The sequence below is a fragment of the Prosopis cineraria genome, unplaced genomic scaffold (genome assembly GCF_029017545.1).
Source record: "Prosopis cineraria cultivar Desert tree isolate PC_DT_omini unplaced genomic scaffold, ASM2901754v1 PC1, whole genome shotgun sequence".
In the NCBI taxonomy this organism is placed as follows: Eukaryota; Viridiplantae; Streptophyta; class Magnoliopsida; order Fabales; family Fabaceae; genus Prosopis; species Prosopis cineraria.
The window spans coordinates 9,757,560-9,776,412 of record NW_026555332.1 but is presented as its reverse complement, the minus strand read 5'-3'; the positions used below and the strand labels follow the sequence as shown (position 1 = coordinate 9,776,412).

The following is an 18,853-nucleotide window of genomic DNA, read 5'->3' as shown; positions in this document are numbered from 1 at the left end:
GCACCTAAGCCCAATACCATCACTCTCCCCGTCTCCAGATGTTAGTGCTATGGACTCTGTTTTTCTTGCAACTAACTAAGGCGGAAGGATTAGAAGTGGAGACCAGGCCCACTCGGAGGAACTCCTAAGTGAACTCGAAGCCTTACTTGCAAAGTACCAACTAGTGCTCAACACTACTCATAGGTTACCTCTTCACACAAATGCGATCACTGAATTATTTTGCAGCTAGAACGGGTCAGACAGCAAGATATCGTTCTTCGCAATCTCAAACAACAATTGCTTCAAGCTCAAGCACATATGAAGAAATATATATTCAGATGTGCGCCTTTGCGATGAACTTTCACTATTGAAATGTTGCCGTGGTGAGCTTGATAATTTGTGTTTACTGTTACCACTAATGATTGAGCTAGAAGTTCTTGTGTTACCCACTGCTGTTTTAAGCTTACGTACTACTGAAAGAGGTGGGTTCCCTAGGTTCTGATTCATTGGGATGGGTACCCAAAGCTAGGTTGTTATGAATTGGCTCAAGTGGCCAATGAGAAGGTGTCTATTATGTGATCAGTTATTTCTCCTTCTTTTTAAATATAATCCAAGTATTATTATGTAGTTCATAGAACTGAGAACATAAATACAGAGGGAAATCATAGATAATAATACCTAGAGTTGAGTTATGTTGATTTCATTGTCGGTTTAATTTCAATTACAAGTTGTGACACTCATACTTCATATAATCCCATGAGCATTGTTCATCTTATTAAGAACAAGCATGTGTTGCAATAAAGAGTAAGGGCTTGTTTGGTTTCTTTTTTCTAAAAGATAGTTTTTGTTTTTGAAAAAAATAAAAAAGAAAACTCGTTTAGTTATATGTTTTGAATTTAATTATTTTTAAATCCGATCTTATTTTTGTTTTTAAAAATAAAAAATAGAAACTTTTTAAAGTGTTTTGGTTTCATGTTTTTTACTTCCGAAATGCATTACATTTGAGAAAACTATAGTTATTTTAATCAATTACTATCACAAGCCTCTGCCATTAAGCAGCAATGACATTACTATCAACCGGTTTTTAATTATAGAACTGATTTTTAAATTAACACAACTAAATGAATTTTACTTTTATTTTGTTTTGAAAAATAGTTTTAAAAACTATATTGCAAAGGGAGAATGACAGATAGATTCCAAGGACATCTATTAATTTAAATTGGATTTCAACCAATTTCAAATTGCCAAATTCTAATTATTTGCATGTTCAACTTTCAATTTTGCAACTTCATTTTAATAAATTGCAATTTGTGTTTCAAATTTTAATAGAAAAAAATAAGTTACAAATTCATCATAATAAAATTATAAAATTAAGAGTCGAACTTATAAATTCCTAAAGTTTGACACTTTAAAATTGGTTAAGATCTAATTTGAATTAATTGGTTCCCTTGGAACCTATTTATCATTCTTCCTATCATAAATTTTTTTTAAAAAAATGAAAACAAAAACCAAATATTCCCTAAACAACTGCACTCGGAATGCAAAATTTTTGGATATGCATGGATCATCTTTAACATATTGTAATACAATACAACCAGACAAAGTGAAAGGTGATAAAAAGAAGGAATAATCACATTTAAGGATCACTCAAGTAAATTAATTATATACAAAGACTAACAATAAGTTTCATTTTAAAAAAAAATACCAAGTTTACGTTCCTATTTTAATAACAATTCATTTTATATTAGTTTTTATTTATGAATAATTTGCTTAAGTAGTCGTTAGATATATATAATTCTTCTAAAAAAAATATGAGACTTTTTTTGCTCGAATGTAATAATGAATGCTGAATAAACTAAATAAATTATATATAATGTCAAAAAATTGTTATGTTTATTCATGTTAAATAAAAAAATCCAATATAATTGAAATGACGCCTCAAATAATTAAAGAAACTTGCATAAAGCCGAGTGATATCATAAATGACATGCCTGCTGACGAAAGACATTATATTAGGGCCACAAGCAACAGTTTATTTTATGTGAATATTCGTTTCCTCGTGTGTACCCTAGGAAATGTCAAAGTAATGATATTTGTATATATCAATGTTTTAAAAATCCGAATAGACAACTAACAAAAAAATTCGACACATTACAGTTCTTATAGTTTAATTGGTAATATAATAAATAAATAAAAGATAATATTTAAATGAAAAAAGTGTACAAACAGTCCAGTCATTCTAAAGTCAGTTTTTCTCTGAATCTTCAAGAGCCGATCAAATTAAAGTGAGTCAACTTGGATCAATTGTTAGAACAAACCAAATGGTTAAACCAGATTTTTTTCTTTACTTGGCGATTGATTACCTGGCATGTTTGACCATCTGGACTGATTTGGATTTGAAAACACCGGTTTATATGAGGATTGAACTGATGGTGTGCTTCGCAATATAATATCTTAATAAATACTCTTTCAGTTAAAAGTTTTATTGGTGATCACCTTCCAACAGCCAATTCAACAAACTTCTTGGTTATTTAAAAACTGATCTAACTAAAGCCACAGTCAAAGAAATTACGTGCTTGATGACAGAAGACAAAAATAAAAGAACCTCCGTCATATACAAGTTGATTTCGATTGGACTTTTTTGACATCCCATACAAACAATAAAATCCATCATGTGAAAGAGTCCGAATATTTGTTGGGCCTATCAGCCTATCCATTTAAACTTATTTTTAAGTGCTTCACTTTAAACATTGAAGTATTCTTATATAAAAGGGCTTTTAAGCCCGTCCCATTTTAACCATAAAAAATAAACATTGTAACCCACACTTAATGGAGAAGATTCTATGGTTCCCACACTACATATTTTTCATTTACTTTACTATTTTCATTTAAAAATATAAGATATTTTTTGAGGAGTTAGATGTTAAAAATATTAAGTATTTTTAGTCTTTTGATGTGTAATCATTATCATTTTTTCAAATGTGTTCGTATTAATAATAATTTTATATTTATTATAAGGTGTTTAATAGGAGTAAAAAATGAAAAGATATAGTTAGTTTGAAAGTAGATAATTACTTTATTGGAGAAAAATTTAATTAAAAATGACTTATATTTTATTTTATTAATAATTTGCCTTCTTTCCAGAAAAAAACCATAAAAAATAAATTTAGGTTAATTAGAGCTATCTGTTTAATCTTATTTTATTTTTTACCTTTAAAAAATTAAAATTTTTAAATTTTTATATTAAATTTATATTTTAGTCTATTTTGTGCTTTAGAATTTTTTTTCCATTCAAAATATTTGACATTTTTAACTAAATTTCACCATTTAATAAAGTAATTACTTGAGCATAATTTTTTTTATATTTATCCCTCTTTAATAGGATGTTTCACTCTAAAATAAATATCAAGTGATTTATTATTAGGGGTACTTTTGGGAAAAAAACATAATGATTACACCTTAAAATATTAAAAATGTCTTATATTTTTTAACATAGAGAGTATGATTTACATTATTTATTTTAAATTTTTAAATATTATAATTTATATTTTAGACCAAAAAAATATGTAACTAGATGAATAAGAGTTAGGTCTGAATAAGTAATCAATTTCAAAATAACAGGGTTTTTGATGTTTCACTCTAAAATAAATATCAAGTGATTTATTATTAGGGGTACTTTTTGGGAAAAAACATAATGATTACACCTTAAAATATAAAAATGTCTTATATTTTTTAACATAGAGAGTATGATTTACATTATTTATTTTAAATTTTTAAATATTATAATTTATATTTTAGACCAAAAAAAAATATGTAACTAGATGAATAAGAGTTAGGTCTGAATAAGTAATCAATTTCAAAATAACAGGGTTTTTGACATGGGCCAAGTTCATATGAATTAAGCTTGCCCAATATATAAATAGTGGCTCAAATGTCAAAACAATGTTTTGTGTGCGGATAAATGTGAACCCCCAATATATAAATAACATGAGAAGTACCTAAAATAAACAAACTTATGTAGCCCGACGAGTCAAAGAAATGACAAATTGTTGCTGACGAATGACACTAGGACCACGACAGTTTATCTATAAATAAATACTGGTTTCCTCGTACACTAATGGCGCTTATTAATCAGCATGACCAACGAACTCAATAAAGTAGATTAAATTTAGGCTAGCCGTTTTATCCTGTTTGGTTTTTTACTTCTGAAAAATGAAATATTTTAAATTTTTAGATTAAATTTACCTCTAAAAAATAATATTACATATTCCTCGTACACCAATGGCGCTTATATATTAATGGCATGATGAACGAAAGCAAGTGGGCATAACGAAACTTACCTAGGCAACAAATGATGGTTTAATTAATAAGATAATTTGTTAATATAATCATATTGTAATACAATACTACCAGACAAAGTGTAGGGTGGGTAAAAAGAAGGAATAGTCATATTTAAAGATCACTCAACTAAATTAATTACACACACAAAGACTGATAACAATTTTCATTTTATGAAAAAAAACTAGTTTATGTTCTCATTTTAATAACAGTTCATTTCATATTTGTTATTATTTATGAATATTCTCCTAAAAAGAATATGTGACTTATTTTGCTATATAATTCTCCTAAAAAAACATATGAGATTTATTTTGCTTGAATGTAATGATGAATGCTAAATAAACTAAATAAATTATATATAATGTCAAAAAAATTTTATGTTTATTCATGTTAAATAAAAAAATCCAATGCATAAAGCCGAGTGACTTCGTAAATGACAAGCCTGCTTACGAAAGACATTATATTAGGGCCACACGCAACAGTTTATTTTATGTGAATATTCGTTTCCTCGTATGTACCCTAGGAAATGTCAAAGTAATGGTATGTGTATATATCAATGTTTTAAAAATCGAAATGGAGAATTAACAAATAAGGTAAACGGTTCTTATAGTTTAATTGGTAATATAATAATTAAATAAAAGCTAATATTTAAATGAAAAAAGTGTAAAAAACGGTGTAATCATTTCAAAGTCTTGGATTTTTCTCTAGATTTTTAAGAACCGCTCAAATCCAAGTGAATGAATCAACTTAGATCAATTGTTAGAAAAGCCAAATAGTTAAACCAGATTTGTTTCTTTACTTGGCAATTGATTACCTGGCATGTTTGACCATTTGGACTGATTTGGATCTGAAAACACTAGTATATGAGGATTAAACTGATGGCGTGCTTCACAGTATTGTATCTTCATAAATACTCTTTTAGTTAAAAGTTTTATTGTTGATCACCTTCCAACAGCCAATTCAACAAACTTCTTGGTTATTTAAAAACTAATCTAACTAAAGCCACAGTCAAAGAAAGAAATTACGTGCTTGATGACAGAAGACAAAAATAAAAGAACCTCCGTCATATACAAGTTGATTTTGATTGGACTTTTTTGACATCCCATACAAATAATAAATTTACCATGTGAAAGAGTCCGAATATGAGTTGGGCTTATCGGTCTATCCATTTAAATTTGCTTTTCAGAGCTTCTCTTTAAAGATTAAAGTATTTTATGTGAAAGGGCTTTTAAGCTTGACCCATTTTAACTATAAAAATTAAAACTTAGGTTAATTAGAGCTATCTGTTTAATCTTATTTTATTTTTTACCCTAAAAAAATAAATATTTTAAATTTTTATATTAAATTTAGGTTTTGGACTATTTTGTACTTTAGAATACACCTTTCATTTAAAAATGTTGACATTTTTAATTAAATTTCACCTTAATAAAGTAATTACTTGTTTAAAGTACAATTTTTTCATATTTATCTCTATTTAATAGAATGTTTCATTCTAAATAAATATAAAGTGATTTATTTTTAGGGATACTTTTTGGGAAAAAAAACATAATATATTACACCTTAAAACACTAAAATGTTTTACATTTTTTAATAGAGAGAGTATGATTTGCATTATTTATTTTAATTTTTTAAATATTACAATTTATTTTAGACTAAAAAGAAAATGTAACCAAATGAATAAGAGTTAAGTTTGAATAAGTAATCAATTTTAAATAACAGGGGTTTTGATATGGGCCAAGTCCATATGAATTAAGCTTGTCCAAATATATAAATAGTGGCTCAAATGTCAAAAACAATGTTTTGTGTGCGGATTATATGTGAACCCCAAAATATAAATAACATGAGAAGTACCTAAAATAAACAAACCTATCTAGCCACGACAAGCCAAAGAAATGACAAATTGTTGCTGACGAATGACACTTGGGCCATGACGGTTTATCCATACATAAATACTGGTTTCCTCGTACACTAATGGTGCTTATTAATCAGGCATTCCAACGAACTCAATAAAGTAGATTAAATTTAGGCTAGCCGTTTAATCCTGTTTGTTATTTTACTTCTGAAAAATAAAATATTTTAAATCTTATATTAAATTTGCCTCAAAAAAAAATAATATTACGTATTCCTCGTACACTAATGGCGCTTATTAATTAGGCATGACGAAAGAAAGCAAGTGGCCATAAAGAAACTTATCTAAGGCAAACAACTGAGGGTTTAATTATTAAGATAATTTTTAAATATTTGCATAAAACCAAAACGTGGTATATAAATTTCTGAGTAGGGGGTTTTGATCTGTGTGATCTCTCTGAGACGATAATGGCGGATTCAGCAAGGGGAAGCTCTGTACCGTGTCACATGAAAGCTTGGGTGTACTGTGAATATGGAAAGCCAGAACACGTGTTGAAGATTGATCAAAGTGTTGAAGTGCCTCAACTGAAGCATGATCAAGTTCTCATCAAGGTTGCTGCTGCTGCCATTAACCCTGTTGATTATTGGAGGATGACAGGTTCTTTCAAGAACGACGACTCTCCTTTTCCGGTAATATTCTTTTATCCACTGTTTACTTTTCTTTTATATCATGCACACAGTGTCTCTTATGCAGGTTTAACTTTTAAATTTTGTTTTAAGTAAAAGGAGAGTTATATAAATTTTTGGCTTTCTAAGTTTGTATATTATAGAAGGTTTGAGATATTAGATAAAATTTTATTTTAATTTTATAGTAATCTTTTATGTATATTATAATTCAACTGTTTTTTGTTAGTAGCTTGAAAATATAATTGTCATAAGATTATTATTTTTTTAACAAAATAATGTTACAGTTACTCTTAAAGCATTGATGTCATTTGATTATGTTTTCATTTTATATTTGATGAAAGAAATTATGAAAATTATTACTAACAAATTTTAATTTATTAAGCACTAAAATAAAAATTTCAAGATTTATTGAATGCTGTATTTGAAATCTATCATAAAGTTACTTATCCACAAGTTAAGAGATTATGGTTAGGAAAGATAATCATTTAGTCCCTGTAGTTTTTGACTTAATTGTAACTCATTTAAATTTTAATTTATTATAACTCAATCTTTATAGTTTTAACTCAATTGTAACATAAGCCTTAAACTTTTCCTCTTGCAAGTTAGTCCCTATAATTTGAACTACTTAAATATTGTCCTTATATTTCAAAAAATAAAATATAAAGATTAAAAATATTTTAAAATTTTAATATTTATAATATTCATAAAAGATTAAAAGGGTTTAATAATTTAAAAATATTAGTAATAAATTTTAACATAATTTAATCTTATAATTTTATTGATAATATTATAAATATTAAAATTTCAAAATATTATAATTTTAATCCTTTAATATTTATATATTTAAATATTAAAAGTTTAGAATATTTTTTAACATTTATAATTTTATTTTTTGAAATATAAGAACCAATATTTAAGTTCAAACTATAGGGACTAAATTATAAGAAGTAAAGTTCAGGGACTAAGAAAACTATAAAGATTAAATTATAATGAGTCAAAGTTAAGAACTAAATTATAATTTGATCAACAAAACTATAGAATTAAATGATTAAATATGTTCTTCTAAAAAATATTTTTCTGTAATAACCAAGCTATTAAAATTTATTATATGCTATGATATACTTAGATCTCATCCAAATAAAGAATTTGCCACAATTGAGTATTATAATTATCAATTGAAAGAATTAAATAGTAAATTCAGTAAGTAAGTAATAGAGTTTTTTAAATTGAACAAAACTTTAGATTTTAAGGATGTATTTAAATTATTCAATGCTGATAGGGAAGATGAAATTTGTTCCAATTAATAATACTTTATATTAAGAAGGAAATTGCTAAAAATTATCATAAATATGATAATTAATTATTCTTATATCATAAAAAATAATTAAAAAAACTTAAAAATGAATGTATATATTTATTTTTATTATATATATGTAAATATGAGTGCAAATATATGTGTTAAAATATTTATACTATGTTAGTTATATATATAGATTTAATTTTCTTTCAATTATTATATATGCTTTGTCATCTTGGCCCTTCAACAAATTTTTTTGGCTCCACCCGTGCTCTTATGAGAGACAAACCTATTCAAAATACAGTTGAATACTAATATGGACACTTTTTTTTTTGTATGGATTTAAACATTAGTTTGCCCTATTAAGAAGCAATTATCAATGTATTCTCTTCAATTCAAAATACAGGACATTTTGGAGAACTTGGTAAGAAGGACCACGAGATAAATGTTATTTGGAAAAGTACCAAAGTCCTTCAAGTGTATTACGATTATAACCTTAATTCACTTAATCTTAATTCTTTTAGAACCTTGGTCCTTTTTTCCAAAAATCTTTATATTATGGTTCTTCTTGCTATAATTTTTTCGGACATTTTCTACCAGCTAGTGTTGGCATAGATCTAAAATACTGGTTTCTTTGCTAAAAGTCAGAAGCATTAAATTATTCTTTGCCACAAATGCCCTTATAATTGTATTGTGGAGAAAGTTTATGCTCCCTCTAAACTATTATGTTCTAAACTATCATACAAGTTGTTTTTTAAAAAAATTTATTTAGTTTAAAATATAAAGCATTGAGTATGTGTTATATATATATATATATATATATATTTTCAATTACACCCTTACTTTATTAAGTAATTAATGAGGATATTTTAAATAAGTCAAATGTTATATTTATGGAGAATGACAAATAAATCCCTTGAAAATAGAAAAATGATAATTTGGACCATAAAATGTGATTATGCCTTCTAAGTCCCAAGGGACCTAATTGTTATTAAAATTTTTTGATAAAATAACAAAAATACTCCTTAATTTAAAAAAAAGTGTAACATAGTTTCTTTTAATTGACAACTTTAATTAGTTCTAAAATTCACATCTTTAGTTCAACAAATAACTAAAATGGTTTAAGTATTCACAACTTTCTCTCACAATTTTCCTTCAATCAACAAAGTACAACACAATTTTATTTTTGTTCACAATTTTAGTTCTAAATTTGCAACTCTGATTCAGTAATGACTAAAGTAGTCTAAGCATTCGCAATTTCTCTCACATTTTTCTTTAATTAGTAAAGTGCAACAAATTTTTTTTTATTCACAACTTTGATTCTAGAATTATAAGTCTAGTTCAGTAAAATACTAAAAATGGTTTAAGCATTCATAACTTTTTCTCACTATTTTTTTATTACTTTTTTAAATTAAAGGATATTTTTATCATTTTATTAAAACTTTAATGACAATTAAGTCCCTTGGAACTTAGAATGCATTATCATATTTCAGGGGACTGAATTGTCATTTTTCTATTTTAGAAAGATTTATTTGTCATTCTCATATTTATTACACTCAAGGGCATGATTATTGGGTAGATGAGGAAATTTTTGGAAGATCAAGAGTTCAACTAACTATTTTCATGAACATAGATTAGTTACCAATGGCTTGTATTGTAGTTTAGAGGAATGTGTATAAAAAAGGTTAAAGGTGATTAAGATAGATTGAATTTAATTAGAGGGTAATATTAGGAAATAGTGACAATTTTTACCCTCTTAATTAAATTTCTCAAATATTCTACTTTTGATCTATACCAATTCAATTGATTTCTTTTGTGCTTTCTGGTGAGAAGAACACTCCAGGTTTTGATGTTGCTGGGTTGGTGGTGAGGGTGGGAAGTGAAGTGAAGAAGTTCAAAGAAGGTGATGAAGTATATGGTGATATAATTGAAGGTGTGAAACACTTGAAGCAGCTTGGATCATTAGCTCAATACACAGTTTCAGAAGAGAGATTATTGGCTCACAAGCCTCCTAATCTGAGTTTCTCTGAAGCTGCAAGCCTTCCTGTAGCCATTGGGACTGCTTTTGGAAGCCTTGAGTGTGTTGGACTTTCTCAAGGCCAATCCATCCTTGTTCTTGGTGCTGCTGGTGGTGTTGGAACCCTAGTTATTCAGGTATATGTTTTCTTTTTTCTAGTCAATGAGATTTAAAGAACAAGGAAAAATTTATTTCTATTTAAAAAATAGTTTACCCCCCACTTATATTATGGATTCAAAAGAGAACAAAACCACAACCCAACATTTCAATGTAAAATCTAATAATCAAATTAAATTATAGGAATCTAGCCTATATGATGAGAAAAAAAAATGTAAGATAGAATTGTACCTAAGTTTACCATAATTGTTAAGCTACAATGAGCTACTCAAACTAGGTTTTCCTTTCTATACCCTTTTGAAATTATACCCCTCTAGTCTTATCTATAGGATAAATAGAGAATATTTGTTGATCCTATTTATAAGATACCTCAATAATTATTAGGTTTATCTTTACCATTTTGTCCCTATTATATGTTGGGAAGCTTATTAAATATTAGAGTATTTTATTTGAAGTAAGTATATCTAATAGGGATAAAGTTGAAAACTTATTAAATTTTAAATAAAGTTAATGAGATTTAGGTTTAATTTTTTACTTTTAATAAAATGCTAAAAATACTTATAAATAGGATTAAATGTATATGACTTTTGAAGAGGAAGTATATAATAAATTAAAGTCAGAGGAATCTAGCCTGTTTAATAATGTTTCCTATTGGGCTCACCCCTGTAGCTTTGTAAGTTATGGCTACAGTTAACTTCTAACTATATGATCACCTGTCTAGCTCATCAACTATATCATTTATGGTTAATAAATTAAAAACGTTGACGCAGCTTGCAAGACATTTTTTTTCAAATAGCAGCAACTTAGCACTGAAAAAATAGAACGTTAAGAAGTTAGGGGTTGATTGCCAATTGATATACAAAGTAACTTGAAGATATCGCTAAATTTGATGTTGTGTATGACTGTGGGTTAGTTCTAAACAATTTATTACATTTCATTTAAATTCATATATACAATTACTTATCATATAAAAGTAAATTCAAGGAAAAATTACTGAAAAATCCCTTTCTGAGGAATTTATTGACTAAAAGTCCTTCAAATCTTTTAAAGGACCTCATCCTTGAATGGAAATATGAATAAGAACTTGAAAACCAAAATGTCATTCTGTAAAACTTCAGATAACGCTAAATTGAACTAAATTACAAGAATTTGCAGTTATATATATTTCCTATAACTTATTCATATACAAACAAATTAAAGGGAGAATGACATGAGTTAAGTCCTGAGAGAATATATATTAATGACATTTAGTCCTAACAAATTTTTCTAAAAATTATGTTGCTAATATCAGTTAAGATAGTTACAAACAATAATTCTTATTTTAAGTTGAGAGTTACATTTTAAACTTAGATATCTTATTTGCAATTGGAATTTATGAATTTTCAATTATTTGAATAAATATTATTTGCAATTATTTTTAAGAAAATTTTATCAAGACTATTAGCTATCATTAACTTTTTTTTTTTGAGTTGTCATTCTCCCTAAATTCAATGCAATTCATAGTTTGTATTTTTTATCAAAAAATTTATTCATTATTTGTTTTAATATGTTTATCTTTATGTTATGCTAATCGAAACAATGTTTTTTTAATTAGAAGGGCAGGTAATTTTTTTTAATTAGAGGGGCAGGTATTAACATCCTAAAGTTACGAAACAATGCTATTTTGAATTGTAGATCTGATAAAATATTGGTACAACATTTATAGAGTTGAGTAAGAATTCAAAACTTAAATTGAAAATTTGAAAAAGTATAATTGTTTGTTCCTATACTTTTAGCGTGTCTTGGTATTAGTCTTTATACTTTTTTCTGTTAGTTCTAGCCCATCCCTGTATTTTCAAATATGGCCATATGAATTAATGATGGTTAATGTGCACACAAATTCTATTACTTCTTGTGCTGACTCATTAAAATTATGATAAGTTGTATAAAAATGAGTAGAAGGCAAAAAGAAACAAGTAGCAACATTTAATTACAATCCTTAATCACGTGATGGGTGAAGCTTCAAACGAAAGAAGATATGATGGCTAGCATAGATAGAAAGACAGGAAGGTTAGTATTCATTTTGTTCTTACAATATCAAATTCATCATAATTTTATCAATTCAATAGCAGAATTAGTAGAGTTATATACACATAAGCAATTTTAACTCTATCAATAATGATACTAACTAACATTACAAATAGACAAAACTTAAAGAACTAGGAGCAACGGAAAAAAGGCATAGAAACTAGTATCAAAATATGCTAAAAGTATAGGGAGTAACAATTATAATTTTCCTAGAAAATTTAAATATTTAATTGATATGATTGGACTGAAAATCTCCATATTTTTCTCATCCATATATGTATGTGCTGCACAAGCTAGCACAAGGATAAAATATTATTACGTTGATTAAATAAATGTGAAGCAGGGCATGGAGAGAGAGCAGTGAAGGCTGTTAAAGAAGGTGGTAATGGGAAACTTGTATCAATAATTCCTTCTGTGAATGCTTCAACAGCAATTGTTTACATAATGCATATATTTGAAGGAGCTGTGTTGGAGAAATTAAGACCATTCTTAGAAAGTGGAAAGGTGAAGCCAGTCTTGGATCCCAAAAGTCCCTTCTCGTTTTCTCAAGTTTTGGAAGCCTTTGCTCACCTTCAGACCAGAAGAGCCACTGGAAAAATAGTCATCCATCCAATCCTCTGACGGTGTTCGTTGTGTCTCAATAACATTAATAAATGCGCTCAACAAGTTGAAAATTATTTGGGTTAAATGGCAATAGGTCAAAAAGTATATGGGATCCTAAACTCATTTTTTATATAATATTTTCCTTCAACTTTTTACAATGATACGATGTTAGCCCTACTATTAACAAAAGTTAAATTTAATAATTAATTGATGAGAAAATAACAAAAAAGGACCTCAACGATTACAAACAAATACCCAAAATATTGCAGAAAATGACCAAGAATTTTTTCCTTTTCTATTATTTTATGGTAAATTAACAGTGAAAGTTAATATTTATTACCAATAGGATATATTACATCATTTTAAAAGTTAAAAGAGAATGTTAATACTAAATATGAGTTTAGGGTCCTTGATGCTTCTAAACCCATAGCTTATGGACTGATTTGTCATTTAATCCAAATAATTTCCACCCTAATCAATAAGTGTTATGTAACATGTTAAGATATCAGTGTGACACATAATATAAGTGTGCATGAGACTTATGATTAATAAAATTTATATTAAGGGCACTATTCATTTGTTAAAATACTAGTACTCTAGCTAGTTAAAGAAAATTTGTTTGGTCGGTAACTATACAACACATAATTTATTAGAATGTGGGTTACATTTATAAGTATTCTTTGAGCCATAAGAATTTGTATGATGGACATTGGTGGGGTTCTTTATTTTCTTTAATTCACGTATATATTGATTTTGAAGATTAAAGCATGTTAAGTAGGGAAATGATATTTAGAGACCACTATAGCAAATTAATTATATTTAAGAAGCAGTAATTGTTAAAATTTCAAAAAGAAATAAGGTTCTTAAAAAATAAATTGACAAAAACGCCCTTATGCATTCGGCAACATATAAGTCCAGCTGCAAATCCTGAATTTTTATAAATCCGTGGTCTCAAATATAATTAATGTTCGTCTATTTACTCTAAGAAAAACCTTAGTCTTTATCCATAATTTCATAAATTGGTGGCCTCAAACGTAATTGATTTTCTATGGTGGTTTCTCAATGTACTTTCTAATCATATGATAACATTAGTAGTTTAGTTGGCGAGTGATATAGCTGAAAGGGAATGCAAAGGTTGTGAATAAATCAACAATATATATTATATTAAATTTACATGAAAAAAAAATCACATTGTTATTAAAATGTTTAACATTGTTAAACATTTTAGTTTAACAATTTTAAAAATCAAATTATTATGAAAAAAAAAATTGCATTTTAGTTTGAGAGAAAAATAAGAGAAAGCTGAAAGTATATGTGGAGAAATGATAATGGGTAAATGTCCATTTTTTGCCTGAAAAGTTTTTGCAGAAAAGCAACCAGTATCCTAAAGTCTTCATCATAATAATTTTGCCTTTAAAGTAATTAAAATGAAGCAATTTTGCCTCAAATTAAATCTTCAAACGGAAAATCAAGTTTGACCACTTCAACCCTAAAATCATGTTCTTTGTCTTGCCACATGTTCCATATAGTCAAGCCAACCTCCTTGCACCTCCTATGCTGTCCCATCTACAAAAGCTTGCCTCCCATTTCTTTACCATCCCCATTGATAGAAGCAAGAGAAATATGGAGAAATATCTTATGTATTATTGAGCTAAAAGGTACAATATATACATTAAGAAAAAGACAACCTAATAATGATTAATAATTACATAATAATATCAAATAATATATTCTAATAATGAATGATATATATATATATATACAATAATTATAGAATATTTGGAGAATATTCTAAATAATATCTCCCCTCAAACTCAAGATGGTTTGACCGAGAGCAACTTGAGTTTGTCTACCAAAAATGAAAGCGGCCTGGATGAAAAGACTTTGTAAACAAATCTATTGGTTGATGCTTGGTTCGAATTGGAATGAGTTAGATGGTGCCCCTAACAACATGCTGCCGAGTGAAGTGGCAGTCAATCTCAATATGTTTGGTTCATTCATGAAACACATCATTGTGAGCAATCTTGATTATAGCTTGACTGTCACAATAGATGTTTGTGGAGGAGCTTTGAGATGCTCCTAGCTCATCAAGTAACCAATGAAGCCAAAGTACTTCAGTAGTTGTGTCTGCTAGTGTACGGAATTCTGATTCAGCACTAGAGCGAGAGGCTAACGTTTGCTTCTTACTTCTCCAAGAGATAAAGGAATGGCCAGGAAGATACAGAAACCAGTTGTAGATCATTGATCATCATGATTACCACCCCAATCGGAATCGAAGTAAGCTTGCAGTGTAAGAGAGGAGTTAGCAGAGAAGTGAAGCCCATGATATAGAGTGCTTCTAATATACCGAAGGATCTGAAGAACTACTACATAATGAGTAGTTTAAGGCTCTGACATAAACTGGCTAATAATGTGGACTGCATAAGCAATGTTAGGGCAGGTCACAGTAAGATAGATGATGCCCCCCAACCAACTGTCGGTAATGGGTGGGATTATCCAATAAGGTGCCATCAGTGGAAGTATAGTGAATGTTTAGCTCAATAGGAGTATTTTCAACCTCATCATCAGAAAGATGAGCTCGAGATATCAAATTAATAGCCTACTTGACCTGAGAGAGAGAAAGATACTATCTCTCCTATGATGGACCTCAAGTCCAAGAAAATAGTTCAGGTTACCAAGATCCTTCATTTCAAATTGCAACCCTAAGTATATCTTGAGCTCCTAGACTCTTGTATCATCACTGCCTGTGATAATCATGTCATCAACATACAACAACAACAAAACAATACCACGAGCAGTAGATCAAACAAAAAGAGCTGAGTGGTGAGGACCACAAGTAAAGCCTTGCTGACTCATAGTGTTATTAAACCTAGCAAATCATGCACGAAGGAGCCTGCTTGAGCCCATATAAAGCTCAATGAAGATGACCAACCTTATCTTTCAAATGTTGATACCCAGGTGGAGGCTTCATATACACTTCTTCCTCTAGATCTCTATTCAAAAAAGAATTTTTAACATCCATATGATAAAGGGACCAATGCTTAGTAGTAACAATGGCTAGAAGACTGTAAATAGAAGTCATGCGTGTAATAGGTGCAAAAGTCTCCTCATAATCAGCACCATATTCTTATGTAAACCTTTAGGCCACTAAGTGGGCCTTACGTTGCTTTAAAGAGCCATCAGAATGAGTCTTGTTTTTGTACACCCATCAACAGCCAACAAGAGTTTTACTAGAAGGAAGATCAACAAGATCCCAAGTATGCATTTTCTCTAAAGCCTGCAATTCTTCCTTCATAGCTTGCTGCCATAAGGGATCACAAGAGGCTTCCTTAAAGGATTTGGGTTCCTATAACTAGAGAACAGTGGAAAAACAGTAGTAATCACTAAGGTAAGAGGGCGAGTTTCTTATACGGTGGAGCTAAGTATCATTGGATAATACTGGCTCAGGAGATATGGCTTGTGTGGAAACATCTTGAGATGTAACAGTAGGCATATCAGGAGTAGGTGTAGTGTTGGTAGTGAGCTCTATAGGGGAATCTGCATCAAAGTCACTTAGAAAAAGATTAAGCAAAGGATCTGTGAAAATAGAAGGTGAAGGAGGAGAAACGGAGGAGAAATTATTTAAGGATGAAAACATCATATGTTCCCAAAAAACAACATGATGAGAGATTCGAATGTGAAGAGATATAGGATCCCAGCAACGATAATCCTTATACTTAGGGTCATAACCAAGAAAACAACAAACATGGGCATGAGCTTGCAATTTTGTAGTTTCATATGGAGGGAGAAGAACAAAACAGACACAGGCAAACACTTTTAAAAGACTATAATCAAGAGGAATACCATAAAGGCACTCGAAAGGAGAAATATTACCAAGAACTGGGGTAGGAACTTTATTTATGTAGTAGACAACGGTTAAAGTAGCTTCCCCCGAGTAGCGTTCAGGACAGGAAGAAGAAATGAGGAGGGCCCGAACTGAGTTAAGAATATGATGATGTGAACACTATATTTTGTCCCGGCATTTTTTTTAAAATAATAATAAATAACTAAAAAATATATAAAATAATAAAAATAAAATTTAATCCTTTTTAGGATTATATTTTCAAAAACACTTTAATTAATAGGGTTTAATATTATAATTTACTGATTAGGATTTTATTTCTTTAGTTCATTAAAAAAACTAAAAATATAATAAATATAAAAAATAAAAATTCAATCCTTTAAGGATTATTTTTCAAAAAAAAAACAACTAAAAAATTGTGGTTAAATATGTGTGTGTGTGTGTAAACCAAAGGTTAAATGCTGGAACCAGCGTTTAGCCATCCATTCTGGTCCTTTGTTGCAAAAACACTAGATGAGCAAAGGAAGCACAGAGTAGAACATGCACACACATACACGAAAGGAAGCTTCACAGAGCAGAACACGTACACACATACACAAAGGGCATAGAGAAAAGAAGCCAAGAGCAGAGCAGGCAGCAGACTTGAACTTTCAGCTAGAGACGCACGCATGAACGTTGCAGCAAAAAAAGAAGAGAAAAAGAGAGAAGAACAGAGTAGAAAGGAAGCACGCAAACAGCTCTCACATGCAAGCTTCATTTGCTTTAAAAAGGAGGACTGGAGATAAGGGAAATGGGAGACCAAAGGAGAGATACACGAGAAGAAAAAAATAGAGCATGGAGAGGAGAAAAACTGAGAAGAAGAAAACAAACAAAAATAGACGAGAAAAAAGCTAGAGAAGGAAGGGAAAAATAGAGACAAAGAGAGATTAAAAAAAGAGCAGGGCCAAAGCAAGCCACGGGGAGGATCCAAAGTGACAGACTCACACAAGCAGAGAAAATGGACAGGGGGACTAAAGAGTGAAGGAGAGCATCGAAAACAGGGGGAAGAGAATGTGAGAAGAAAGAGAGAAAAATTGAGACGAAAAATAGCAGCGAGAAAACTGAGATGAAAAAAATAGCCGAGAGGAGACAGATGAGAGGAGACAAATAGAGAAGGAGACAAGGAGAGGAGACAGATGAGAGGAGACAGATAAGAGGAGACTGACAGAGAGGAGACGGACGAGAGGAGATAGATAGAGGGAAGAGAAAGCTGAAAGGAAAACAGGGACTGAGAGAAAAAAGAGGCAGAGAGATGAGTTTTTCTGGAAAAAAAAAGAGAGAAAAAAGAGAAGGAGAAATAAAGACGACCGAGAGTCTAAAAGAGAGAGCTTTCTAAAAAAGGAGAGGAAGGGAGAAATAAGAGGACGATGAGAGGCAAAGGACAAGAAGTTTAGCTCAGTAGAAAAAGAATGAAGGCTGCATCTTACAGGTGAGAAAAAGCAGCATTTTGGTTCATAAGCGTGACTGAAAGCTCACTATTTGTTTGCATCTCTGTAAGAAGATTGAGCAGTTATTTTATTCTCCCTTCTCTGCTCAACTATTGGTATGTTATACTGGTTTTTGTTTTATCTTGTCCCTGTTCTAAAGTCTTGCAACAGATATGTGTGTGGATTTTTGTCATGAAAGGGATCCTTAATGATAACTCCTTATATTTGAAATAACAAAATTTGGAAGTTTTGAGTATGGATAGGGAATATTCATGAAAATATTTGAAGAAAAAGTAGCTTTGTAACATTGTGTTTTCTTTCTCTAAATAATGTTGCTTACCTTAAATATGCTCTAACATGTGTTTATTTGCTTTTACAAATGAGGTTAATTTAGTTATGATACTTTCCCATGATGTTTTTGATTCTAATATTTTTAACAAAAATTTTTATTGCTGAGCTAAGTGCTAAGTTAGATTCAAGTTTGTCTTCTAGCATGAAAGAGTATTAATCAACCTAAATTTAATTTCTATTTCTTTATTTCTCAAAGTCATACATTATTTTGTGTTTAATTTTCATTTGATATTAATTGATTA

At 29.3% G+C, this 18,853-nt stretch overlaps 1 protein-coding gene and 1 pseudogene across 1 annotated transcript; one reads left to right on the top strand and one right to left on the bottom strand.

Annotated features, from left to right (window-relative positions):
- The first annotated feature begins 6,633 nt into the window (after nucleotides 1-6,633).
- On the top strand, nucleotides 6,634-12,971 carry LOC129311921 (2-methylene-furan-3-one reductase-like; annotated as a pseudogene).
- A 3,190-nt stretch (nucleotides 12,972-16,161) lies between these two features.
- Nucleotides 16,162-17,464, bottom strand: LOC129311838 (uncharacterized). The gene is made up of 4 exons (XM_054954342.1): nucleotides 17,263-17,464; nucleotides 16,797-16,928; nucleotides 16,393-16,490; nucleotides 16,162-16,299 (listed from the first exon to the last, which is right to left on the bottom strand). The coding sequence occupies exons 1-4, from the start codon at nucleotides 17,462-17,464 to the stop codon at nucleotides 16,162-16,164; spliced, it is 570 nt and encodes a 189-aa protein (XP_054810317.1).
- Between the last annotated feature and the right edge of the window lie 1,389 nt (nucleotides 17,465-18,853).

Excerpts from the sequence above, each read along its gene's own strand:
- LOC129311838 (XM_054954342.1), bottom strand. The coding sequence starts at position 17,464 with ATGCGTGCGTCTCTAGCTGAAAGTTCAAGTCTGCTGCCTGCTCTGCTC. Across the intron at positions 16,929-17,262 it reads GAATGGATGGCTAAACGCTG|TTCGGGCCCTCCTCATTTCT; the intron begins GTTCCAGCATTT and ends TTCTTAACTCAG. Across the intron at positions 16,491-16,796 it reads TCCTTTCGAGTGCCTTTATG|ATTCCCCTATAGAGCTCACT; the intron begins GTATTCCTCTTG and ends ACTTTGATGCAG.